Source organism: Spermophilus citellus (genome assembly GCF_964194105.1).
Source record: "Spermophilus citellus genome assembly, chromosome: 10".
Taxonomy (NCBI): domain Eukaryota; kingdom Metazoa; phylum Chordata; class Mammalia; order Rodentia; family Sciuridae; genus Spermophilus; species Spermophilus citellus.
Window position 1 is genome coordinate 7,284,553 of NC_138197.1, and position 27,781 is coordinate 7,312,333.

The 27,781-nt window shown below is 42.0% G+C and overlaps 1 protein-coding gene across 2 annotated transcripts; it reads right to left on the reverse strand.

Annotated features, from left to right (window-relative positions):
* Positions 1-3,784: 3,784 nt before the first annotated feature.
* On the reverse strand, positions 3,785-27,594 carry LOC308658324 (deoxycytidylate deaminase-like). Of its 2 annotated transcripts, XM_081310879.1 has the most exons (6): positions 27,264-27,582; positions 25,393-25,507; positions 25,026-25,161; positions 7,787-7,903; positions 6,327-6,423; positions 3,785-5,009 (listed from the first exon to the last, which is right to left on the reverse strand). In XM_081310879.1, exons 1-6 carry the CDS (start codon positions 27,491-27,493, stop codon positions 4,931-4,933), a joined length of 774 nt encoding a protein of 257 aa, XP_081167005.1. In that variant the 5' UTR covers positions 27,494-27,582; the 3' UTR covers positions 3,785-4,930. The 2 variants fall into 2 exon arrangements, with proteins under 2 accessions (XP_081167005.1, XP_081167006.1); XM_081310880.1 differs by lacking the exon at positions 7,787-7,903 and having other exon boundaries at positions 27,264-27,594.
* Between the last annotated feature and the right edge of the window lie 187 nt (positions 27,595-27,781).

Genomic DNA, 27,781 nt, shown 5'->3' on the forward strand with positions numbered 1-27,781 from the left:
ACTAGGTAAGATCTGAAGCACACATGGTGTTGGGCCTTTGATTTGGATACATAGTTTTGAATTATCTTCTGCAGAGGTGAATCCTCTAAATACACATACAATGCCATAAGATCTTGTACCTGGGGCTACTGAATGTAAAAGAGGACTTCCAGTGAAATTGAGATAGTAGGCAGGATTCCAGTGTAGGGTAAGGAAGAAGAGTGAGTTTAGGATTTGGGCAAAAGGGCCTTTTTGCAATGGAATGAATTTCTATTAGAGTGTAAATGGGAATGTCAGCACACATGAAGAGTCAGTCACAACAAGGCACTTGGGGAAATAGATATCAATAGGGATGTTAGGAGATCGGGCAAAGTACAAAATGAGTGATAAGATCAGGGATATTTTCAACAGGGGGGTGGTGGAATACAGTATCCTAGGAAGAAACAAGTGTATACTCACCACAGGATTGAAATTTGAAAACAATAGGCAACGCAGACGTAGATGATTTTAGTAATCCATGCTCTCATTAAAATTAGGCTTTGGAAGAATCATAAGATAAGTGTGAGTTTTGCATTTTGTGTCCAGAAGATGATGTGATGGAAGGAATACATGGAGCAGGTGACATGCATATTTCTTCTACCATTTCTGGGAGCATGTTTTGAAACCCTATCATTTAGAGTTTGGGGATAAAAATAGGTGTACCCTCGGTCTACGTATATAAGATGATGAATAAATAGACCATATGGTGAATAAAAAATATAACAGGTTACTATTTTAAATAATGGATTGAATTGATATTTTTAAAAATACATGAAATCTGGCATTCACATACAAACATTCAATCCAAGTAGTTATACATCTGGTGGTAATATTAGGGTTACTAATTATACCAAACTCTGTTTGAGTTTTGCTTTGGAAATGATGATGGAATTCAAAAGTAATGTGTTCTAAGAGAAATCTCATGAAAAAGCAAGTAAAGTAACATTGAGAAATACATGGGTTCTAATACAGGGAGTGAATGTAAGTGAATCATATGCATATCAATTTGTGAATATTGGATGAAATGATACATCCTATGATGTATCATTTCTGAAGAAATAGGAATTTAACAATTTTGAATGAAAATTTATTTCAAAATACACATCATGTCCCATATGAATATACTTTCATTGATGTTAAACTGGGTCACTTACTGCAGAAATATTAGGGTTAGTACTCAATATTCACTGAAGTTCATTTTGAGTATTCAGAAATGAATATGTATGTCAAGAAAATGAATATTTCTGAGAAATATCTTGTGAAAAGTTGTTTATAAATCCACACAGATGGACATGAAAGAATCAAGGTAGTATAAGTATATGACTCGTATATTTCATGTTTGGAAATCCATACTATATATTTAATATATTAAAATGTAATAGTACGTATGCCAATCGAAATTCATAAGGGGATATATATCCTTCACATATGTACCCCAAATATTCGTTTTCCTCTACATTGTTTCATGTATAAACTTGTTGAAGTATAAGCTCACCACAGCTTGAATTCAGTTACCTCAGTGTATTGGGGGGCAGTGATCTCTTCATGAAATTTGTATTTTCCTAAATCAGAGTACTCTCAAGAATATACCTGTGATGGCAGTAGGATTATCTATGTGTATATAAAAATATACATTGTGACCCAGGCGACAGAGACAGGGAGTCAGGAAGTTACATATTTGTTAATTTTGAAAATTCATGGAGAAATAAAAGGAGAAACATGTGTGACAGGTCTTATAATATGTATCTCTGATGAAGCAAAAGGCAAGTCCAAGTATACACCAAGCCTCCTATCAAATGCCTCTACTTCTATTCCTTAGGATTATTTTCATCGATGTTACGATTAGTAGTCAGAGTCTAGCAGTTTATGGGTTAGTGTCAGAGATTCAATATTTCAAATGGCAAAACGGAAAGTGAGTCTAATATATATGCGGACACGTGCCACATAAAAATCTTCCACTGTCATCCACCACAATGCCTTGACATTACTATCCCTTGGGGCTGGGGATGTGGTTCAGTAGTAGAGTGCTTACCTAGCACATGTGAGGCACTGGGTTCAATCCTCAGCACCACATAAAAACAAATAAAATAAAATAAAGGTAGTGTGTGTATTCACAACTTAAAAAAAAAACTGCCTCCTTGCATTCCTTCTGCAACAAGCTCTTCTTCATCCTATTTTTAATCATCAGCTACACTAATGACCAAAAATTATCCACAGCCCACAGGAACTTCAGAACACCAGGCATTGAGCCTAAACTTTTATTCATGAGATTTTCCTCAGTTTTTAATGCTTCTTTTGTTTTGAATTATGAAAAATGGTGAATATATTAGATCACTTTTATTACTGGGTCTTGTTGGGCTTCAGAAGTCTTTAAGGACAGGTTCAATTCTTTAAAAAAAAAAAAGGAAGAGATGCTTAAAATGTCAGGAAAATGGAGTTCCTATCATTTCACTCTCAAATTTTGTTTTTTAAATGTGGTTCTGCCAATGGTTCAGTGAAAGATGGCTTCCTTATTGTCACTGATTAGCCATGACAGGCAGCAACACGTCTCTCAGATACAGTCTCCCTTCGCCACAATTATCTAGTAATGCCTGCAAGGCAAAAGGCTGCTCAAAACCTCTTCCTCCTGGAATGCTTTTCCCAAAGGCAACAGTTCAAAGCAAACCTCTATTAACGGGAACACTGACATCTGCAGAATTCTCTGGACAGGACAATTCCGCTACTCCCGGAGTGACAGCAGAAAGTAAGATGTAATTACCTTTAGTCCAGTCACCAGGAAATCAGGCTCAACAACAGTTCAGAGGTGGAGGTCTTATATACCCACTAACAGCACCCCAACCCCATAAGCAACTCAGCCAGACTGTCACTGTCACTGCATGTACATCCCTCTTAAGGAGCAAAAACCTTTTTTCACTAAAATTCAATGCAACCGACACCAAATATAAGAGAGTATCAAAGTTAAATAAACGTAACATCTCTTATTAGCCCCCAGATATATGTGCAAATGTGACACAAAAATTACACGCTCCTTGCTAACATGGGTCATAACTTACAACAATATAAAAATATGTTTTCTTATCTTTAACTCTCTTTCTTCTACTTTCCTTTTGTTTATTTTGGAACAAACAGACATCAAGGGGTTTGGAGGATAAAAGAGAAATAGAACACCAGAAAAAAAAACAGAATAAGGGGAGAGGGCAGCAGAGGATGGGCTATGGGACTTCAGCATTAGAGGAGGGAGCAGCTGGGGACCTATCAGATGTCTGTACCTGAGACAGGGAGCAGGGAACCCAGGACAGAGTCATAGGCAGCCCCTCCCAACACCCAAACTCTGGTCACAAGGAAGCATCACCCATCGACCCTGGGCAAGTTCACAGCATGTAGTACCTCAGATTGTTCTCTGAGCATAAATCTATGTAATGTGTTTCATGACAATACAGAAACGGCAGAAATAGAGTGCTAAGCATATAATTATGATAATATAAAAATGAACATACTCTGCTGTGGTAGATTTTAATAAGATTTTAATAATATTGGTAAGGAGCCAAATTACAAAATACCCTAGAACACAGGAGTACAAAACCTCAGAGACAAAATAAAAACTCATGAAAACATAAGAGCACTCTAAAAAAGGTAATAATCTTTAAGATAAAGAAACCATTTTCTCGGGATTCCACCTCTTGGGTCCCCTTCTTCCTCTGGGAGAAGTCTTTTCTGCTGTCCTTTAATAAACTTCTAATTTCTACTCAAAAAAAAAAAAAAGAAACCATTTTCTCAACAAAGGTACTGAGCATGTTTAATAAAAATTAAATGAGATTAAAGATAAGGTACACAGCCACACACTCCCAACCCGCAGCGATGGGGAGGGTGATATCTGTGTAGGTGAAGGCATGGCGCCAGGAGCTCAAATGAGCTCCAGTCGCCAATAGATCTGGAATAAACGGCCTCCAGGTGGGTGGAATTTCTCACAATTCACTTTCAGGACAGGAATTAATTTGCTCGGAAATGAACCACGTTGGCGTGTGCAAGAGAGGCAACCCGTTTCCACACAGCAGAAGCAGCAGCGTGGGGGAGATGCCCGACACTGCCCTCCCCACCAGCCCCGTTACCACCACAGTAGGGTATGGTCTCGAGGAGGTGACAAGGGGAGATGGGCTGTGTCCTTTGAGAACAATTCATTATTCAGATAAACTAAATGTAACAGCTCTCCGTGACCAACAAACCAAAAATAAGAAGCCAAAACAACAGGGGTCCCCACCCCCCAGAGGGATAATGTGCCACTAGCATGTGTGTGGCAGGATAACAGGAACAGAGAAAATATTCCTGGTTCAGTGGCGCTGATCATCTGTCAGGACAGATGTGCCACCCTATCTGGGTTTTCTGGGTGGATGGGTGGGGGTTTCCCTCAACTCCTGCAGCAGAGACTTTAATGCTACTGTCACTTGGGTCCCATTTTTTTTTCCAAGGGCACTACATGTTATGCTTCATTTGGGCCAGATGTTCACATCAGTGTATCTGCTCATCCCCACTAAGAGCACAACAATTATTTATTTGTCATTCCAGCACATGCAGCAGCAAGGAGTGGCTGTTGAAATGCAGTCGGAAACAGAGAGTGGAGGCTCTTCTGCAGAGCCCCCAGCATCCCAGCAAGCCGGGCCACAGGGAGGAGACACCCCTCATGCCAGCCATCTGCAGGATTCCTTATTTTCAGCCTTAAATCAATAGTTTAAACTGATGCAGATTCCATGTGACAGGAGGGACAGTAAGGGAGATTTGAGACTTTATATTCTTTAGATGTCTACTGGCACTGTGCTGGCCATTAAAAAGTTATGTGCAACTTCAAGATGAAAGACATTAGCAGCTTCTAAGAAGAGGACAGTCCCAATCTTCTGGAGATTTAATGAGATGGAACTCACTGAAGCTTCTGACTCAGTCGGCTGTTAATTGAATCAAAGTCAATGACAATCTTGCTGCACTTGGGTGTAAATTTCCTAAACATGAAAAACAAAACATAAAGATATTATCCAATGAGTAGTTAAAGCAATTTATTTACTTTGGCTTAAACTATATTTTCTGTGCAGAGGAAAAAAAATGCTCTGGGATTTGTTTGATAGTTTATCTCTATAGAAGCCAATTATGGTGCACCATACCGAGAGAAACATGGACCAGAAAAGACGAAGACCAAAAAAAAAAAAAAAAAGATGCATGGGGTGGCCTGGTTTGTATGTTCTTCAGCTACCTGAGTTCATGAATTACCCGGGAGTCAGGGATTTCTAACAAGTTAGCTGCACAACATGATATCTGATTACTCGTTTTCCTATCAGATTTATCTTATTTTCTAGGAAATTTCTGCAGCCAACTTGGAGTTGCTCTGAAGTGAATGATAGTATATTTTCTTCTGCCTCTTATACACAGCAAAATACAACTAGCTTTAGTGAGGAGCAATTTTTTAAAATCATGTTCTGAAAAGGCAAAGGTAAAATAAACCCACTATATTTTTGTACTCATTAGCTTCTTATACATTACTCATTACTTCTCCAACAACTAAAAAGAAAATTATTGGGAGCTATACATATTCTTTTTAAAATCAGTCAATAAGAGAATATCCAAATAATTGGATTTAAAATCTCATAAGACACAATAGTTTAGTTCTAGAGATTCATCACGTAAAACCCAAATCCCCAACAGTTAGCATAGGGGGCTGGGCATGTGACTTAATATGACGGTCCTACCACTGCTGACCAAAACTACCATCAAGCTTTGTAAAAGCTTTTCAGTATCAAATAAATTTTCTGCCATTAATCAAAGGTGACTGAATTTAATTGCAAGTAAAACATGCTACATAATCTTTGCTCAGCAAAGATGATCATAAAAATCCCAAAGACTTCTAATCTCAAATAAAATTTGCTCTAAAAAGAGCTCCTAGTGTTTTGACCTGGCAGGTTACTTTCATCCTAACTTGTCTATGCCAGAGTTGGTACATCTACAAAATTTACAAAGGTTTGGCATTACTATACAAAACTTGTAAATTTTTAAATTTCTCGCTCTTTGAATAATTAGCCTAAGCCCTGGGAAGTTACAAATATTAAAAGATAATCATTAAACAGATTGTCTTCAGATACTTCTGTCACTACTCTTAAAAATCTACCCTTAAAATAAGCTTTAGATTCTTATGCCATCACATTTCCGAACACGCTTCCGAGTGTGGAATTCAGGCATCACAAGGAGAAACTGAACATCAGACAAGGTCAAATGTATTTCTACATCAGCCCTTCACACCACCTTTCCCCCAAGTTCTCCTGACTTACCTGAATGTAACCCCAGCCATTTCAAACATGAGCCTCGCCGCTGTTGTCTCATCACTGTCATGGTATTTATCAGACATAAAAATAACTTCTTTTATACCTTAAAAGGGAACAGTGGAAGCCCCATTAGTATATGCATATATAGATCCTGCAAAAGACAGGCAGAGGCAGATGGAGTTCTTGTAACATCTATGATTAATTACCTTTTCTAACTGCTTTCAGACAATGTCCAGTTACTAAAAAATATATCTGCTGCTTTCTAATATAGCAGAGGGTGGATTATATTTAATCTGCCCTCCAGTCTTCATGGATTTTTTTTAACAAATGCAAAATGCAAACATGTCAAATAGTCAAGCCTTAATCCAATTAACAAATTTTCTTTACTGCAGGTAAGCAAATATTTATTCACAAGGCAAATACTCTGAACTTAAGAGGGATACAGGAGGAGTGGCAGGTGCTGGCCAATTGAGAGATTGGTACCACTGGGCTTCCAAGAATGGCTCAGCAGAGCAATTCAACCCAGCTCCATGGAGGGCAGCTCTGCTTCCTTTCCCTGCTCTCACCAGGCAGTACAAACCTGAGAGTTAGGAATCCCAGTGGCTCTGCACTCCATCAGCTCTGGGAGGAACAAGGGAGCCAACCACAGAGACCATAAGCTGCTCAGCATATGCACCTGCTGCCACCTCTGCAGCCTGCAGACGGCTGAGGAAACATCCCAGAAGATCGAATAGCAGCAACAGCATGGGAGCTCGCGCTGTTCCTTAAGGGCAGCTTCTGATTCAATCAGACCTCTTCTGCTCTGAGATCCACGGGACTGATGATAAACAGCCCCTTTAAACCACACATCTGGCTAAACATGCTAAGTCTTTAAATCTCAAGCTGAGAGCTTTATGGAGATAAAGTGTAGCTGAATCTTAGATGTGACAGTTTGAAAAAGGTGAAATATTCAGAATACAACCATGGAGATTTATGGTAACTGTAATATAAGAAAAACTTAAAGTAGTACCATTTGAGTCTTACAGCATTTATATGCAAAGATATGCTTAGATCCTCAAATATCTACCATGTATTAGCTACAAATTAAAATTTGATATACAGACTCCCAGCTGACCTTGTTTCTGACAGAAGTTCATTTCCCTCCCTCCCCCCTAATCTATGCACAATATGTCAGAGAATGGTAAATTGACAGTAATTATATGCAATGCCTGTGTTGTTTTTTGGCAGCTTGCAGTTTAAGAAGTTGCAAACTAAATTAAAAACATGCTAAGAATCACAGAGGATGCAATTAGTCTTAGACTACCTGGCACCATTCAAAAACAAAACACGGGAAATATCTTGCAAAGTTGATAGTGCAATTAATTTAGAACTAAACAATAGCGATTTAAGATCAAATGCATCTGCAATGAGCTACTGATGAGCAGGCAGCAATGCAAATGTGACAAATGGAAAGGCCGAGCTCCTACCTGCCTGGATGATGAGCTTAGCACATTCATTACATGGGAACAAGGCGACATACATGCTACAGCCCTTCACATCAGCCGAATTCTTGTTCATGATGGCATTTAGCTCAGCATGGCACACTGTGAGTTTGAAAAAGAAAGAAAAACTTTGATTGCAGTTCATGAAGAATTTACCAAGTGTTAGGCATTCCATTCCCCCCTCTGAAATAGACTTGATAAAAATAAATTGATTAGAAACAGCACATACTGAGAACACCAAATGAGGGCCACATGGTCTAAAAAACCGTCACTGCGGCAGCCCTCAGTCTGTGAGCACTAGAGCAGCCAGGGGGGCTGAGGTCAAGTACCTTCACCCACCTTAGGCCAAGCAATAGCTCATCGCTCCACAAGACCCTGGGGTATTGAACTGCCCACATAAAATGGCTCATTTGTGTGTTGATATGCACACACAGGGGTACTCTGTGTGGCCGTTAAGAGGGCAGGGAGCAGTAAGAGCAAGAGAATCAAGAAGCAAAGCTGAGCATTTCTACCCTGAGGGATCTGCTTCACCTCATCATTCTCAGTCTAAGACACACAGGAAAAACAGTAGATAACCAGCAGTTTAGCTTTTATAAGAAAAACATTCATCCACTTAACAGCAATGATGAATCAAGCTCTTGATGCTATCCCATTCCACCAATGATCCCAAAATGAGGGTAGAGGGCTATCCCCTGGCTTGCCTGAGTTAAGGTCAAAGGGAGCCCCGTCCTTTCTTCCGTCCCCATACCTGTCAAAGCTGGCTGGTTTCTGAGGTCCAGTTTGGCTAGGTGTTCTACCACCTGCCAGCAAGGGTGTTCCTCCTCTGGAAGGAGTGAGAAGGACTCCAGCACAGGCTGGTTTTGAATCCCTCGGCCTGCCCATGGTTTCTGTATGGCCATCTTGTATCATTATTAAATTTCTGTGTTATTGAAGACTTACTACACACTACTTACAGCAGTAACGGGCAAAATTGTCCCTGGAGGAGCTTCCGAAACATTCATATCTGTGTTCCATACCCAGAGAGTGTGATAGTCTGGGGTGTGGCCTGGACTTGGGAACTGCAACTACCCATGGGTGCCTCGTGTTCTGCAGCAGCTCCAAGATGCTGCAGGCAAAAAGCTGACCAAGAGCTCTCTCGGGAAATGTTAGTAGGTACCCACATTTAAACGAGGAATACCATTTTTGAGGGGGTCTCAGCCATGTGTGAAAACAGTCTCTGGCACTACAGGGAAATCTAAAGAAATAAGCTGCACTTAATCAGATCCCATCCCATCAGAGAATAATCCTCGCTGGTCACACGGGGATCTGGGCCACACCTCCCAAGACTCCCTGGTTTAACAAACCCCAAGGCTACGGGAGGATAAGAAGAGGAAACTCAAGGAGCAGCATGGCCAAGTGGGCACTGGCCTTGGACAGGCTCCCCTGGCCCCTTCTCCCCTGGTGACCAAGACGCTGGGAAGCTGGCATTAACACTGCTCAGTGTTAAAACCAATTAGATGTAATTGTTTCTTTTATTTCCCCCTTGAGGGCAGAGCCCAGCCTTCTAGGTTCTTTGTAACTTCCCCAGAGTCTAATGTGATGCCATGAACATAATGGGTGTTAAATATTTATTGAATGAATAAAGAAGGAAATGCAGATTCCAATTATTGATGGTGACATTGGGAAATACCAAAAGTCCTCCTAAATTCAAATATCAAAAATAGGTTTTCCCATTTAATAAATATTTTTGATGGTGTTGGTATTAATATTCAGAACTTCAGAACTAGAGTCTTTGAAATTGTTACGAAACACTATTATGATGTCCGCTTTTCAATCTCTTAAGAATTGTCACACTGACGGCAACGATCTTTCTCCAATTCACCAATTCATCCGAGGCAGTTTGGGGCAAAACTTAACACTATCGGTCTGGATTCTTTAGTGAAAATTACCATATGAAACAGATTCTCTAGGGAAGTATCTGATGTCCCTGTGTATCAAGGGTGGTTTATAGAAATAACATACAGACTTCTTTTCTCTTATAAAAAAAAATCAAAAGATGAAAAATACAGAACGTCTTGTTAATAACACATGAGGTCTCTGGACAACATGAGTTCCAGAGTGGCAGGTACAAGGGAAACTCTCACAAGGAGTAGTCCATAACCCACAATCCCACATATTCAAAACGAGACAATGACAAAAACCAAACCCAAGCATTCAGTCAAGAGCACAGGATGTGCCCAACTCTGACTTCTCCTGCTCAGTCCTACACCCCTTCAACTTCAGACACAGCCAGCACCTGCCTCCTCCCCAGAGTCCTCACCAAGGCCTGTCTGATTAACACCTGCTTTCCAGACTCACCTGAGGGGCCGAGGGAGGGAGAGAAGCCCCAGCTTAGGGGAGCACTGGCCCCTGTCTACCTGTTCCCCACCCTATTATTCCCCATGAGCTGTTGAGCTGTTACCCAGGTCCTGATATCTGGCCTCGCCCTTCTGGCTTAATACCTGCCTCTCTGGTCCAGGGTCTCCACTGCCCCTATAGTTCTAACTACAGGTTCCCTCCAAAACCTCCTCGCAGGCCCTTCAGGTTCATTCCACATGAGGAGACATTACTCCATGGGGCCTCAGGCCCAGGAGCCCATGTCCTCAGAGAAGATACGGGGCAGACCAATTTGATGGCCATCCATTCAATTTGCTTAATATAGGTTGGTCTGAGTGAAGTGTTGGGGACTCATTTACGCAGTCTAGTCATCTATATTGATCACAAGTCTGCTTCCACACAAAGAGCACTCAGAACCAATGTGTCTGGCCTGTACCTCACTTGCTCTGAAGCCCAGGCTAGTCAGACACAGAGCCGACCCCTTCCCCCTTTGCATTCTGCACCTTGGCAGGCAGGCATGGAGCAAGAACTTTTGCAACAGCAGGGCACCGGGCTCAAGGCCCAATTTGCCACTTAGAAACTGGATGACCTTTGGGCTGGAAATGTAGCTTAATGGCAGAGCACTTGCCTATCATGCACCAGGCCATGGGTTCAATCCCTAGTGGGGGCTGGAGGCAGGAGAATAAAGGATGACTTTTGACAAGGTGAACAAGTGCTATTTTGGTTTACAAGAGTAACATTGGCTCTAAGAAAGTACATTCCCAACTAACTAAATAAAAGTATAATTTTTAAAACACCAAATACATTGATTTTTTTTACTTCTTCCTAATATTCTCAGTTTCATTCAGTCCTCCAGAACATCTGATCATCTCTACAACTTTTCACTAAGAAAACACGGATCTCCTCTCCTGGTGCAAACCCTGAGGCCCCTGCTTGCCTCTGCTTGGTTTTCTTTACCTTTAAACACAGACACTTACTCCTCATTCTGAAGAGATCATCTCCCAGCATCTCTCCTTCTTCCTTTCAAGGAGAATCAGTATTTCAACAACAGCTTCCTCAATTTTTTAAATAATCATCTCTTGACTTTGTACTGCAAATATAACCTCTAGTTTTCTTTGAAACGATGTTTTCAAACTACAAGTCACAAAACCAGTTTAATGAATTATAATCAGTTTGTTTTGTTTTAATGAAACTGACAGGGTAAAGGCAGAAACTGGAATGTATCCCTCATGCAGGGTTGCGTACTTCTAAAACCTATGTTTACTATGTTTCAGGTAATACATTTGCTGAGTGGCCAAGTAATAAATGTGAGATTCACTACTCTATGGGCAACCTGAAGGCTCTGTCATTTGCTGATTAATGTTCACAAGCAATTACTGAAAAAGAAGGAGGACGAGGAAAGAAAAGAAAAAGGCCTGATTTGCAGCATCCACAAATTTTTGTGGAGTAAATACCCCCCAATGTGACGGAGCTGGGAGAAGTGCAGAACTGGCTGTGAAAGCTGATTGACCCAGCTCCTCCGCACCACTGCATGATCCTATCATTACCAAAACCCACAGCCTCTTTTTGCAATCTTTGAATTCGCTGTTCTCTTGGCCCTGGAATAGTGGACTACTATTTACCCTGAAACCTTCAGGACCGCGATACCCTGTCTTTTTCCTACCTTTCTGTGGATCCTTTTCTTTCTTCTGCCTTTCTGGGCCCTTCCCAAGGTTCCATCCTAATTTTCTACTTCTTTCCTACAGTCACTGATTTAAGGATTCATCTATTCTAGATTCTCAGATAACACATCTATTGTAAAACTCTGGATTCCACATTCCTAACCCTAATTTCCCATCTTCTTCTCAAGCCTTCTTTGGGGTGTGTGTGGGAGGGGAGGGGGTCACTGTACCTTTTCCCACTACAATGAACATTTACAGATATCTGACAGCAATAAACTAAAGAATAAATTTCTCTAGTGCTAACATGCCTAAAAAGAACTGCAGCAAGAGCCAAAATATATCTGGGTGTAATCACCAAACAAAGACTGGTACTGTTAGTTTTAAACATAGTTTTTGTATGCAGAGTAGGAATAAGGACAAAGTATTTAAAATACACAGCATCTAAGGACTACTGATTGTTAAAATTGTTCAAAAAGAGATGAATTTTCCAACTACCTAGAGTGACATACTGACAGCTAAGCAATAAGCAAAAGAAATCTTCAAATAATTCATATATATTTGATAAGCACAAAGAGTGACACAAAACCCTTCAATTACTCCCAACATTGTTTAAAAGGAAGAGAATCAAATCCTAAAAATACCAGATTAGTGCTTATAAAGTTCTTGATTGCCAAAGGAGAACCTTTGTTTCAGGTAATTATAAGACAATTCATGTGCTTTGGTCTTGTCTTGTCTTTTCTATTACTAACTGTCAGAATTCAGAACTGCATTAACCTTGGACCACTAGGAAGAGATTGTATAATTAGAAAACTGTATTTTTCAAATTCTCTCTTACTAGGGCTTGATTAATCCTCACTGTCTCATGTAGGCGGTTCTTTAGAAGTTTGACAAATTAACAGGATATACTCTATCCTTCGTTGAATTTAAGAGATTCAAAGTTTTACAGATTTAACTTCCATCTTATTTGATATTAAGACTAATACATATCTATTTTTACAGTAGTACTATTAAGGTTACTCAAATAGTTAAAAGAAAAAAACTGCCCTGAATAATGCTCAACAAATTCTAACTGCTACACAAATACTTTAGCAGTCACAGTGTGATTCAGCCTCAACTGGGTTTCAACAGCTACTGAGACAGGACAGGAAATACTGGGGCCTGACATGATGTGCACTATGGAAAACTAAGTTTATATTCCAGTTAAAGAAACTCCAGATTGTTTAAAATTCCTCATTTTTAGAGATACAGGATTTTACTTGAAGAAAGTGACTTCCTCGGCCTGAGGAGGACTCTCCCAGGGCTGACCTAAAAAGGCTGGGCAGGCTAGGGGTGGCACTTGCTAAAGAGACTCGGAGCAGCCCCACTGTACTCCTGCCACCATGCCAGTTGAACCACTCCACACCTGGACGGCTGGGTACACTGACAACACAAGGCTCAAAGCCAGGAATGAAACGGTAAGGTGTGTCACTCTATTCTTTCAACTGGGTTCTCACCCTGCAACCAACAGTCATGAAATAGGTAACTGCTTAAGAATGAACTGTGAGTTTTTTTCTTTAATGACTCAAATGTTAGTTTATAAGACATCCCACCTCCTTTCTGATGACAACGCTTTCCCATCATTACTCCTCCAAAAAAGAATCTACGTGTTATTATTTCTGGGGTCCTAAAGTTGTCAGAGTTACTATATCTGGGCACACATCTAGGAGCATGGGCCTACACCCCTGCCCTCGTGGTGGGACAGGTGCCTGATGGAGACTTCCATCAAGGGGTGGGACATGCACCTGCTCCTCTATCAGGACCATTTAAAAGTTTGGAAACTAAAATGGAATTTCAATGACTTATTTCTTAATTATTGAAAGATATCCTGACAGGGCCTCATATGTCACTGCCAGCCTCCCAGGTACCTATCCTTCAAATTAATAATTTAAAGCAGAATAGCCTCTAAATTTAAGCCCCAAATCTACCAATACCCCAAGTACCCCAGAAGGGGCCACAGGAAAGATGCACCCTTCCAGAGCATGCCCCCAGTGACCCACCTGTTTACAGTTACTACCCACCTAGCCCAAAGTAGGATGGACTGATTAGGTTACAGCTCTCACAGTCCAATCATTTCACCTCAGGACATTCCTGAGTTAACAGGAGCTTTTGTGGGGACACTCATATCCAGACCACAACACCTGTGGACTTATTGGGGCACTCCAAAGCTGCTTCACTCATAGCTTCTCAGGTACCAGCCTGGCCCCAGCCAGAGCATCCCATCCTTTTCTGGGCTGTGGCAGAAAGAGAAACAGTTTAAAACCTTCAGCGTTTCCCATCTATGTTTGCTAAGTTGTGGCTCCAGATACTGCCCATCCCAGGCCAGGCATTCACAGGGTGTGAACTGGGGGCCAGGACTACAGGAAGGAGGTGGGTCCTTTCCCTGTGGAGCTCACATCCAAGGGGCAGAATGTGTCCAGGCACAGAAAACAACCAGGGGACTGAGTCAAAGCTACAAGCACTAGAGAAGGGCAGGACTCCGCAGGCAGGTGGAGAACTGGATCTTCAGGTGATGCTGTTTCTGTAGAAAAATGTATTAGGATAACGGATGTCTTTTCAGAACAAAGTGGGTTAAACCCTGGGATCTGCCCACACAGAGATAAAGCCTTCCTCAAGCCTTGGCCTCTCTCAAGTACAGGTAGGAATGACGATCCACCCCTGTCCTAGCATGGGGTTACACAAAGAGCAGAAGGGACTAGAAGCCACTAGTCAGAACTGGACTTGTTTCCTAAGAAAAGAGCCTCCAGTCTACAGCTGGTCCTCACTGTAGAGGACTTGGAGAGTTGGGTGCCAGGGAACAGCATCTTCCTGAGCAGAGAAGACAAGTGAGAGCACTTCCGTCTGACCACCCACCCACTAAATGTGCTTAGCATGTAGACACCAGTGCCCCCAGCCCCGTGCGCAGGTAGCAGTCTTTCCATTCACCAGATAAAATAACGTGGCCCCACTACCTTTTGACATTGAGGGACATACAATTCTACTTAAGAGTGTATGTCTGTGTGTGAAAATAAAAACAGGAAATAGTGATAATGTGGAAAACCCAGCCTCAAGCATGGAAAACATCTTATTGTATTCCCACCCTGTGTCCAGAGAGGAAGTCTCTGCTAGAGGAAAATAGCAGCAGAAAGGAATTTGGGCCAGGCCTGGGAAGAAAGGGGTGAGACATTCACTTAAAAAGCAGTCAAGCTAGGTGCAGTGGTACATGCCTGTAATCTCAGCAACTTGGGAAGCTGAGGCAGGAGGATCATGAGTTCAAGACCAGCCCCCAAAATGAAAGGACTAGGGATATAGCTTCATGGTAGAGCGTCCACAGGTTCAATCCCCAGTACAAAAGAGGCAGCAGGTGGAGCCAAGTTATCAGGCCCTGGGCCAAGTATGGACTCCAGGGCAACCCTTTGCCACTGGCCCAGGCTCTGCTGAACACTTCAGGTTAACATCCCAGGTCCACTCTTAGGCCACAGCACCCTCAGCTCTTGGCGCCGTCCGTGGCTCCTTCCCCTGTGCTTCCTCTTCACCATGTCCACTCAGCTGCCTGCTCACACAGTGCCTCCCCCACGGAGTAGTTCAAGACTGTAGCATCTTTAAGCCTCCACCTCCTGACCTGTGAAACGGTGAGAAAAATCCCTGCCCCCAAGAACTAGTAGAAAGACTAGAGTCTGTTACTAGAGAGTGGAAGATCTACCTGGTAAATGTTAGTGCCTCCCACCTCCTGGGGCTGCCCACTTGAGACCAGGCAGTCCTGGGCTGCACAGCTCAGCCTGACCACAGGAACATTCATTTCTCTCTCTCCCACTTGCTCTGTTCCCCGCCCCTGCCCCCTTCCTCACTGCCTCTTGCAAAGCTGCTGGCAACAACTCATGACACCCAGGGGAGCCACTTAGCCCCAATGGTAGTGCTTAGGGCTAAAGAGATTTCTGACTGTGGTGTTTCCATTATTGATAATAAAGCCCCCAGAACTCTAATTACACTGCTTCCCCATGTGCTAAGGGCACACAATCAGGTCAGAGGGAGGAGGACGTGGAATAAGTGCATTTCATCCATGGGTAAGCCAGGCCAACTCCCTTCCTACTGTTCGTGTGAAATACATGTGCGATGCCTAAAAGGAACTAAAAAGGCAACAGGAGAAATGGGCACTAATCATCCTTTGACAGTTTTGTAATGTAAATATACACCACCAGGCTTAACAGCTTCCCTCTTGTGTTCACAGCTTTTAAAAGGTAAACTGGGACTGAGCACTGGAACAGGAGTCAGGATCCCTGTGTTCCAATTAACTCCAATTCCACAAAGCCCGCCTCGGGCAACTCACTGATCCCGTTTCAACTTGTGGAAAAGAGGGATTAGCCGTCCAGCTAAGTTTTCTGAGGGAAGAGGCAAGCTCCTGACACTGCCCTACATTCCTGGGATATTTCTCAGGCAGGCTTCTCCTGGTCCATAGCACTTCTCCTCCCACTATGTCCATGCCTGCTCCTGCAGCTGCCAGCCTGCCTCTGCATCATTGGAAAGGCTGCTATTTATCACATCCCACCAGCCATTCCACGAACCCTGGCATCTGCTGTCACCTACCCCCTCCATGTGCCCTGGTGTCCTCCTGTCACTAACCAGTGTGCCTGGGAGGCCAACCCCACTCACATCTTCAAATGCTTTCCCTCTTTTTCCCTTTTTTTTCCTCTGTGGATGTTTCCCATCTGTTAACAAATGCCTGATGCAAAACACACACACACACACACACAAAAAAAAAATAACAACACAAACCTTTCTCTTGGCCTGTCTCCTTTTGGCCACACAACCAGTATGCCGCTCTCTTCAAAGCCACACATCTCAAAACCTTATCTAAATAAGGTCCCCACTTCCCTGGCTCCTGTTCTTCCTTCAACTGGCTCCAATTTGTCTTTCAACCCTACCACTCTCTCCAAACTGCTCTTGGCAATGTCAACTGTGATCTCCAGGTTGCTAAACACCATAGCCATGTTTAATCTTAGACCTCTCGGTGGCCCTTGACACTGTGCACAACTCCCTCTTTTTTAAAACATGGCTCCACCATCCACATGTTGCACTCCTACTTTATGGACTTCCCTGGATCATAGAACCTTCCTTTGCATCTTCCCATGGTAGAGGACTGGCTAGCTCCCCTGGGGCCTCTTTTAAAAGGGCACTTATCCCACCCATGGGGGTTCTGATCCTGTGATATAATCATCTCAAGGGCCCCATCTCCTAATATCACACCCTTGGGGCTAGGATTACAACATGGAACTTATAGTGGGCTATAAACATTCCATCCATAGCACAAGCAAAGTATCTTTTACGTCTGAACTCCTTAACCTCTCTTTACCACTTCACCCTTTCACTAGGCTTGGGCTAATTCTTGCCTTGGCACATATTGCTCCAAGAGCATTCCCACCTGAGGCCCTCACCCAAGCAATCCCTCTGCTTGGAACATTATTCCCCTCCCCAAAAAACAACACCCATCTTTAGCTGATAGGGCCCATCTGATCCTTCAGATCTCAGCTTAAAGGTCATTCCTTAGAAAGGAGTATTCAAAGTAACTGCTTATTTTATTAATATCTACCTCTTTTACAATTAAATTGAAAATTCCTTAAAAACAGCAGCCAGACTATGCATGTTCTATTTACCACTGCAGATTGCCTGGCAGATAACACATAGATGCTCTGTAAGTATTTGTGGAATGAATGAATGAGTACATGAACATACTCTGAAAAAAAATCCAATGCATTATAAGATATGATTATAATCTCTAAGAAGGAAACGAGATGCCTCAAGAGAACACCCCCATCACCAGAAGACACCTCACACCAGCAAAAGAATAGATGACTCATTAGTATTTATTTCAGTTCCTAAAAAGTGATAACTTACTTGCAAAAGGAAAAATGAAGAGGAATTCTGCTTCCCTTTATTCACCTAAACTCAAAATTAATAGCATTTTGAACAAAGTCTTTTAATTGCAGAATTTAAAAATTCATGCTCAGTTATCATATTCAATATTTTAAATTTACTGGGCATCTATCATTTGAAGGAGGCACAGAGATAAAATTTACACCTCCACTAATTAGCTGGCACCAACCCTCTTACAGAATGAATGGAGGGGCATGTGTTCTCCCCCGATGCATGACTTCCTTGCTTCCCAATAATCTGGGTTTGTCACAAGGAATCCCGTGCCAGGCAAGTACCTACACTGCAGTAAGTACCACATTGAGCGATTCACAAAGGATTTCTAAAGTCATTTCTTTCCATTTGGTCTTAGACCAACCTCTTGTCTCCAAATAGTTCTAAATGCACTCATATATTCTCTTCACATGGACACAGGATCTTTTCTTTTATTGCTGTTATCCAACGTTTTTTCATTCAGTATCTTTTAATCTCCATGGCTGTGGGGTAACCAACACTGTTTAACCAGTCCCTCCTATTTGAGCATACTGTCTTCTATCTGGTTTGAATTCATCTTAGAACTGCAGCAGATTTTAATTATTGAAAGGGAAGAAAGGAAAGAAGCCTGTTTCTATGTATTAATTTACCCACGCTCACATTCTCCCTGTGTCATTGCCACCAATAGCTTTCTACAGCTCTGCAACCTTGACCAAGAATGCTTTCAGAACTCTGCAAGCAGAAAAACAAACTAATCTAATGCAATCAGAGCTATATTATTTATATTTTTCTTTAGAATTATAGAACTGGAGGAGTCCTCAGTAATAACCTGTTTCACAAAGATATTGAGAATTAAATGTCAAGTGCTGTGTCCAACAGCTGCACAATTGCTGGGTATAAATAAACCAGATCTGGAACCCAGGGCTCTTGATGGCGGGTCCAGGGTTCTTTCTCTGGAATGTGGTCACTCTTTTATAAGCACTGAGGGAGTTTAATTAACTAATATGTATTTTACAGACAAACATAACCCCATTCAAACATAGAAGTCCTAAGAAACTGCGAAGCGATATTGACCAAATTACTTTGTTATACTGTGTGGATGTTCCGACATGTAACAACAAATCCCATTATTACATACAACTATAATGCACCAATAAAAATAAATGTGGGGGGAAAAAGTCCTAAGAAGTAAAAGTTTGAAAAGCAGTATAAATATTTACAAGGATTCCTAAGAACCAGGTTTTACTGCAAATTTCTGGGAGTGAATAGTACACACATTCTACTTTAAAATACCAGTATTAGCAAAACTATGGAAGAGAGATTCCTGATGAAAAAAAAGTCAAAATAAAATATAATCTTAGTAATTTAGCCAATTTCAGAGAAGATCTGTCAAAATCAACACAAGTAACACAAAACCCCTCATCAAAATATAGACATGAGACTCATCAGGGGATCACACAGTAACCCAGAGCTGCTAAGCAGACTCGGCAAATTTAAAGAAGTTGTATTTATCATCAAGAATACCCATTTGCATTCAGATCACTAATATGCTCAAATACTTAACATTCTTGTTTTCTACAGGAAGTTGAATGTGCCCTAAAATTCTATTAAGGTTATTAATTTTTCAATAAACCTGTTTTTAAAGAAATAAATAGTACAAAGAATAACTTTTCAAGCCCACTTCTGAGAACCACTTAAATCGAGTTTTATTTCAGACTTCTGAGGTGAGCTGACTTGAAAATCACTTTTTAGCAAAAGGAGATAGGCATACATATTTTTTCAAGGGTAGATCTGAGTCCCTTAGATGAGCATTTTGGTTTTTCTTACATGTGCTCTTTAGGACAGGGGGTTATATTTTGCTACTATCCCTCCTTTGTAGGTATTTATAATGAAATGACTACTAATGCTTTAAAAATAATTAACTGTGTCTACAAAACTACATACATAAAAATCAAGTGATTTTTAAAAATAACTACTTATTCTTTTCTGGAGACTTTATGAGCAATTATACCTTTGAGTAAAATAGTCTTACATCATGCTGGTTAACTTTAGGGGGCAGGGGAGAGACTCAAACATACACTGTTGAGTTCCTGTTGACCTAAAAAAACACAAATCAAGCCTGGGTTTGCCCCTTGATTCACAAAAACAATCTACTTAATTTCTTTCCTGCACAAGTGCTCAAAGGTTTTCCATTGATTATATTAGTTATTTTGTACAAAAGTCTCTAATTAGACCCGCTGTCAGGCCATAACTCCTAGATGGCTAGGCAGGGTCGGAATGGCAGGAAGCTATAAGTGAAATTAAATTCTGCAGAAAAAGAAACAGCAAGTCATCAAATCCAGGATCTGCCTAACAAAACCACAGGGCATTCAATTTCAACTGACTGAAAGAACAAATTTGATCTTAATTACTAAGAAGCTCTTACAAGTTGTGAGGAAGTCACAGCTTAAGAAGGATCAGTCTCCTAACTTCTTGATAAATTAGTTTCTCAAGACTAACCTTTTGGATGCCAAAGAAATACATCACACGCATGACAGTCAGGAAAATGTCAGTGTTCAAGAGGGTAAGGTAAATGGCTAAGTAATCACGAAAATGACATCTATGCATGCTTAACAATATGCTAAGTCTGAAAAATAAAGATTAAATTTAAATATAAAATTTAAAGAAGCACTGCCACACACTGGCAAAAGTGTTTAAAGCTGCCATGCCATCACTTGCCTTAGTTAATTCCAGGTTTTTGCTTCCTAGAATCATATCCTTTTTAGGGTAGTCCTACAGAAATAGGAACAGATGGGTCTTTGTTTCTCCCAGTGTATTCTGAGGGAGGCTACCTCCCACTCCCAGGCACATCAAGACCGTGGTCCCTAATGTGACAAGGTGTGATCTGGCAGGCAGGGCAATCCTGGTTTCTCCATCAATTGGGTGGGAAGAGGAGGCCAAGCCAAGACACTTATCCCTAGACCCTTCATGAATGGGAAACAGGTGCAAAGGCAGGGTGAGTCGAGCAAGCACTGCTCAAAATTCCCTGAAGCTGAACAATCGGGTAGCTCTACTCAACTCTGTGGTCTGTAAACTATAGCAGCAAAACTAGTTACAAAAACCTAAGGAAAGAGTGATACATGTATTACCAAGAGTATTTTACCTCCATTTTATAAAATTGATATTTAGATTAAATGTGTTTCACCGTAATAAAGTTCACAGAGAAAAAGAAACTAAAAATGTCAACTGAACACTTCATGTGAGTTTAGTAATACACCCCCTCGTAAAAATAAAAGTCTTCCAAAGTCTCTTCTTATGATAAATTAGATAAATTTGCTGCTTCCTGGGTTTTTAATTGCCATTCATCTGAGAGGGTTCTCACTATAACAATGCTGCCTTCTTCCTGCCATTTACTGTTACTGACATCATACTATCTTCTGGATTTTCCAAGAAAAAGATGAAATAAAAGCAGTTTCTTTAGCAGGGGGAATTTTCACTTTCCATATTAACATTACATTATAATAAAATAGTTTCATGAAGTTTTGATCCTAAGGCTGGAAGAACAAAAACACTCTTTAAAAATGCCTCTCTAGAGATACAGCCCAGAAAAAAAAAAAAAACTTCCTAGTATTTTATAAGTATTCTGTGTTTCCCTCCTCCCTATAAAGTGTCAATCAAGGCTAATGACTTCAAGCTTACAGAATTACTAAAGTAGAATAAGTTGTATGTTATTGATAAACTTGAATTTGCACAATTTCTAAGCTCACTGGCTTAGTCACTTTGGGCTACTATAACAAAGTACGTATTTATTTCTCTCAATTCTGGAGGTTTGAAGGCCAAGATCAGGGTGTTAATTTGCCAGGTTCTATTGAGGGCCCTCACCCACATTTGCAGGTTATCACCTTCTTACGTCCTCACATGGTGGAGAACTAGCACTCTTTGGGGGTCCCTGCTATAGTGGTGCTAATCCCATTCATAAGGGCTCCACCCTCATGGCCTTACTACTTCTTACAGGCCCACCTCCAAATACCATCACATTTGGATTGGATTGTCAACATACTGATTTGTAGAGAGGACACAAACATTTAGTCCCCTGCACTCCCCTCTGAAGAAATATTAAGTCATTTGCAAGTGGTTTTCTAAACACTAAGCACAGGTCACCACTCTCCAAGTTCTTGAGGAGCCACTTCATCTAAGCTACAATCTGTTCAATTGCAAAAGAAGATGATTGGTGTTTCAGAAAAGCTGAATTCCTGAGCCTCACTGAAGAGAGAGAGTAGCATAGTATAAAGAGCACTGACCACGAAGTTAGGAGATACCACCACGCACATGCAACATCACAGAATTTACTTAAAAGAACAGGGTAGGCTTCAACTCTGTGCACAGAACCATGAAGCATTACTGGAGTACTGCAAGAGGCCTAGCATGGTCCACAGTGAATAAATGCTATGTCTAGCACACAATGTGTTATTTATTCCCAACACACTGTTTGAATAATAAAGATCATATTAATGTAATGTGTTAATGACATGTAATAGGTTTTGTCACCATGAATTTTCTTACGGAAAAGATACTGGAAGTTTTTGAGGTTTAAAAGACAGTCCTGTTTATTCAAAAGTTAAGAATCACTGGTCTTGATCTCTCGGTAATTACCAAAAGTCCTTTTCAGGGATTAATGCATAACCTATGAATCTATCCTTCCTGACACAGCAGCAGTCACCCATAACAGAGGTGAGGAAAGAAATACATTATCCAATACCAGACATTACCACCTTAGTTTTAAAAAGTCTTAAAAACCAAAGGGAAAGAATTTGCATTTTAGTCAACTACCATCAAACATTTCTATTACATCCTAGGCAATTTAAACATTTCTCTGTGGCCTGAAAAGCATGGAAGAGAGGAATGAATGTACAGTGTATACCCAGTCATCATTATTTAGACTTACAGCCTATCTTTATAAGTATTACGATGGCAGTAATACTAAATGCCTTTTAAAAACCATTTAATACCTTCTACAACTTTTATGGTACATCAAATTACAAGCTTACTCCCGTGAAAGAAAATTACCTATATTCTAACACAGCTGCATATAAAATGAATAATTGATAAGTGAGGGCAAAGAGCTTTGAAAACTTAGAGGTATCATATGGATGATTAAAAAAAAATAATGCAGGCAGACAACCAGTGCTCTAAAACTCAGCAGCTATTCAATAAAAAACAATCAGTGCAGTTGGGCAGATGCCTGTGGGGGTTTTCAAAAACTTTCTTTTTTTATGGAAAGCAGCTCTAAGAGGTTCTCTATCGGGCTGGGGATGTGGCTCAAGCGGTAGCGCGCTCACCTGGCATGCGTGCGGCCCGGGTTCGATCCTCAGCACCACATACCAACAAAGATGTTGTGTCCGCCGAGAACTAAAAAATAAATATTAAAAATTCTCTCTCTCTCTCTCTCACTCTCTCTCCTCTCTCACTCTCTCTTTAAAAAAAAAAAGAGGTTCTCTATCCCACTTGGACAAAAGGCAATGTCTCATAGCAAATACAACCAGTCACTTGAGAGGTTATGGAACACTGGCAAGTGCAAAGGTTTAAGCTTGCAGGCCACTGCAATGAATTTCCCTGGGGCTCACAGTGACTAAAGAAGGTACAGGTCTCATGGGGAGGACTGCCACTGAGAAGCCCTCCACACTGGTTCATTCACTGGCATCTTCTGCCACCAGCCTGGGAACAACAGGCTAAATCTCCTAAGAATTCCTCCATATCCAAGCTCAGCACGAGGACCAATATTTCACTGTCTTGACTCGGTGAAATATTGACTGTGGTAGTCATACATGTAGATCTTTACTGTATCGACCCTTTCACTTTCACTGTTTTTATATGGGACGCTGAAGTGTACCGTGAAAAATTATTTTTGCATAGACCTAAAAACAACTAATCATTTCCTCCCTTTCTTACCATCAAATGCTTACAGAATCAAAAGCAGGATGACAAAAGTTTTTTTTTTTAAATGTTAGCACATTTTTCATATAACTCATTACCATCAGCTATGAAACTGGGGCTGAGAAGACAGTCTTACTCTCTCCTAATTCTGATCCTGCCCTTCCTACTCCTATCAGGGTGAAGTTAAACTGACTATATGACTATTAAATCCCCTTAATCACTGAGCTATGTTTTTTTAATACCTGAACACCCCAAATGCTTCCTTGCTGTCCCCACATTCATTCCTCAATTCCTTCTCTACTTCTATGCACCTTTTCTCATTTTCTTTCAAACATGGAGGATTTGGCAGTTAGAAATTTATGGTGATGAAGGTCCAGGAACATTAGAAAAAGTAAATTAGACTAAATGCAGACTTGGAATTCTTCATGAGGAAACCTACAGGGAAGAAAGGTCTTACATCATGCCTTGAACTTGGTTTCCTGAAAGCACATCTTTCCCATTTGGATGGCCTTAATCTACTTTACTTCCAACAAAGCCAGTCTGTTCTCTTTCAGACATAAATACAGGCCTGAACATTATGAAAAATCAGCAACCAACATACGCAACTCAATTAGCCTCTTTTATGGCATTAATTGCATATTCTTTAGGGAATAAAAGGAAAAGTGAAGCTGTGGTTTGTCTCTCCCAGATAATTTCTGAAAGGATTCTCTCTGAGGCTCAATAAATTCTAAGAAGCACCCTCACCTAACTTCTAAGTGAAAATCCAGATAGGCAAGCCAAAGGTTTTCGTTTCCACACCTTCTGGCTTTTCATGTGACCACAGACCACTGTGGGATTGCAGAGGCCCCACAATAGGAAGAAGCGACTGCACCATCCATCTCCTGAGGTCCAGCTCAGCTTGATTCCTGCTTGCCAGAGATGAGCTTGAACTAACTCAGCAGAGACACTGAATGAATCCTGCTTTTCATCAGAGCAAAGCTGCAGGCAGCACTTGGTGAGCTGACCCACTTCCTAGTAGTCAAGAAACAACCTCAGTGCCACTATGCGCATCCCTCAGTTATCTCTGCCAAGGGGCTGCAGACCTCTGTTGCTGCTCTGGTGTTGCACAGGTTGCCAGGCAAGCACACCAGGCCCACCACAGGCAACAGAGCCTAGGACCTCAGGGCCAGGCTGTGGGGGCACTACCATGCTTCCATCAGTGGCTCTCTTTGGAAATGAACTTAAAAGATGGGGACAGGAAATTGGAGTAATTTAACAGGACTTTTTTTCTTTCCATTTAGTGGTAACTGATAAGGAAGATAATGCTTTGTGACTTTCTGAATTAAGCACCTCCCAATTAAGCTATGTCACTAATCAGGATAGAATATAAAATGCCTTACCATATGGATACTTGGTATCCAGCTTATTGTCTGCTGTTCTCCTCCAGGGCAAAAGGTCATCACTGCAACCATTTGGCATTCCATTGTACCCAATCCCGACAATCTTGTTTTCTGTATTCACAATGCAGGCTCCAACCTACAGGGAAACACATGCAAAAGTTTGGTGGCTACAATTGGCTGGTCTACCATTGGGTGGGCAGTGAAGGAAACTAGAGTCTCTACGGGAAATGTATGCATGCAGGACTACAGCACAAAGGCAGCAGACTTACTCTGTATTTGCATGTTGACAGGCATCCCCTTTTGTATTCTATTCACTTGTAAGCAACACTCTGTGACTACCCATACATCCCCTGTGAAACTCATTTACCTGGGAATTTGGATCTTTGCTTCTCTGTGCTGATAAGAAGGCCACTGCCATGAAATACTCAGGCCATTCCAAATAGTCATCCCGTTTTTTGCAGGAAACTTCACTCATGTTGAATCTAGAGAAAATGTTGAAAAAAAAGTATTTTGGTAAACCTGCTTTTTGATTCAATGCACCAAACTAAACTCTGGGTCTCTAAACAGACAATTTTAACTACATTTATCAATCAGGAGTCACAAAACATGGACCTTGGACAGTCTCTGGTCTTTAAAAAAATAATTTTACTATTTCAGAAGTATGAATTTGGCACCTATGACTAGCTTCACATTCCCAACAATTTCATCTTTTTACTGCTGTCTCATGGGATATTTTTTCAAGTTACTACATACAACAGACCTACAAATTGCTCTTCCTCCCTTATAATTTGGAGTCAGCACAGGAAGGAGAGTATAAAAGAAATGTTTATTGATCACCTAATAGATTTCAAACAGCTTGTTTATATACATCATCTCGCTCAAGCCTCATTTCTTGCTAAGGTAGGCAGTAACATCCCATCTTACAGATTTAGTAAACTTAGGGAATTTGCCCTAAGCCACACAGGAGTATTATCCATGCCCCTTGGACTCCCAAGTCAACATCTAAAGCTGTCCCAATTGAAAATTAACCAGATAATTCCTTTCCCTAGATGGAATTGAAGTTATAGAAACTCTGACGACCAGATCAAATGAAAACTATGAAAAGTGTTATTTCTTTTTTTTAATTTTTAAAAATACACTGTTATATATTTAAAATTTACATGTGAAACCCCAGGGGATTGAGCTTTTTAAAAGATGAAAAGTATTACAAGTGTGGCAGATACCTAGAATTTAATAAAGCATAATAATTGACACCTTAAAAAAATCACAATAAACTTTTTCTAAACTCGGGTTTCTGCAACATGGGCTTCACTCAGGGCAGGCACCAGTGGTCTCAACAATAAGGAGAGCCCATGAAGGTGGTCTAGACCTTCAGGTAGAAAGTCTTTCAAAAAAAGAAAAAAGAAAAAAAAGATCCCTCAATTACTCAGATCACTGAAAAAGTCTTAAAAAAAAAAAAGCGAGAAATTCCCAAAACTTCCACTTCAAGCTTTGGACTCTAAACTTTGGCTCTAAGCAGTTCAGAAGTGCCTGAAAAGGATAAATGACATTTAACAGGTTAAATGCCCACTGATTCTGTTGCCTCAATTCTGAGGAGCCTGCAAACCCTCTTAACTAGAACACCCAGATGCTGTATTGGCCTGGTTGCCCTCCTGGCGTAAGGACTGGCACCTGCAAAGGCTTTAGAGTGCCACGTAAGTACCTACTAAACAGGAGCGAGGGAGGAAATGGGGGAAGGCAGGCCAGGAAGGGAAAGCGGTGCATTACCCCGCCGCACGCCTGACCTGTCCTGTGCCCAGTGGAGCCCTGGGAGGACTGACACCCAGCTGCACAAACGGAAGGGACCTGAGACTGGTACACAACTAGTCCCGGAAGACCGAGCTAGCCCCGCGCCTGGGCAAACCCAGAACTCCACAACTCCCTCAGCTCTGATCCAGAAACTAAAGCCCGCGTTCCCGCCCCAACACGTGGACGCCAGAAGGACTGCTATTTTCAGACTCCCAGAACCAACTCCCGCCGCCACCGCGAGGGAGAAAGCTCGGCAGAAGCAGCAGCTTTCGCCGTTAAATTAACCCCGGCGTGCCCGAGAGAAGCCGAGCCCCCGCCGCCGCCACCCCAGGTGGTCCACTGTCAAGTTTCCCGCGGAGCAGGACTTCCTCAGGGCTCGCCACGCCCGACCCAGGCCCGCGAGCCGGGTACCCAGCTCCCCGGGGAGCCACGCGGCGCGCGGCCGCGTACCCGCACGGCCGCCCCCGCCCGCTCCGGTGCGGGCTCCGCTGGCCTGATGGCTGGTGCTCGTCCTCGCCGCCGCCGACGCCGCCGGCGCGCGCCCAAGGGAAGGAAATCGCGAGAGGGGGCGGGGCCGCTGCGTGGCCGGAAGGTGGCAGCGGCCAGCGCGGCGCGCGCTCGGAGGGGACGGCGGCCCGGCGGCGGGCGTGGACGGTGCGCACGGCTGCGGGGAGTCTCATGGTGTCTCCGCCTCCCACTCACTGTGCGGGTTCGGTTCGCACAGGCCACCTTCGGGTTGGGGAGTTTTAGGGCCAGGGCATCTGCGCTAATGATTGCCCCGGGGGTGCTGGGCCGCTTTGTGGAGTCGGATGGTTCAGATTTAGCCCCTGACTTTTTGCGCCGCCCACGGCGGCCGCGCAAAGAAGTCAAGCAGCTGCTTGTCCGGCCCCGCCCAGCATTTCGTGGCGCTCGGTGGCCCCGGGTTGGGTGCTGGAGAGGGACCTGCTCCTCACCATTCCCAGGGATCT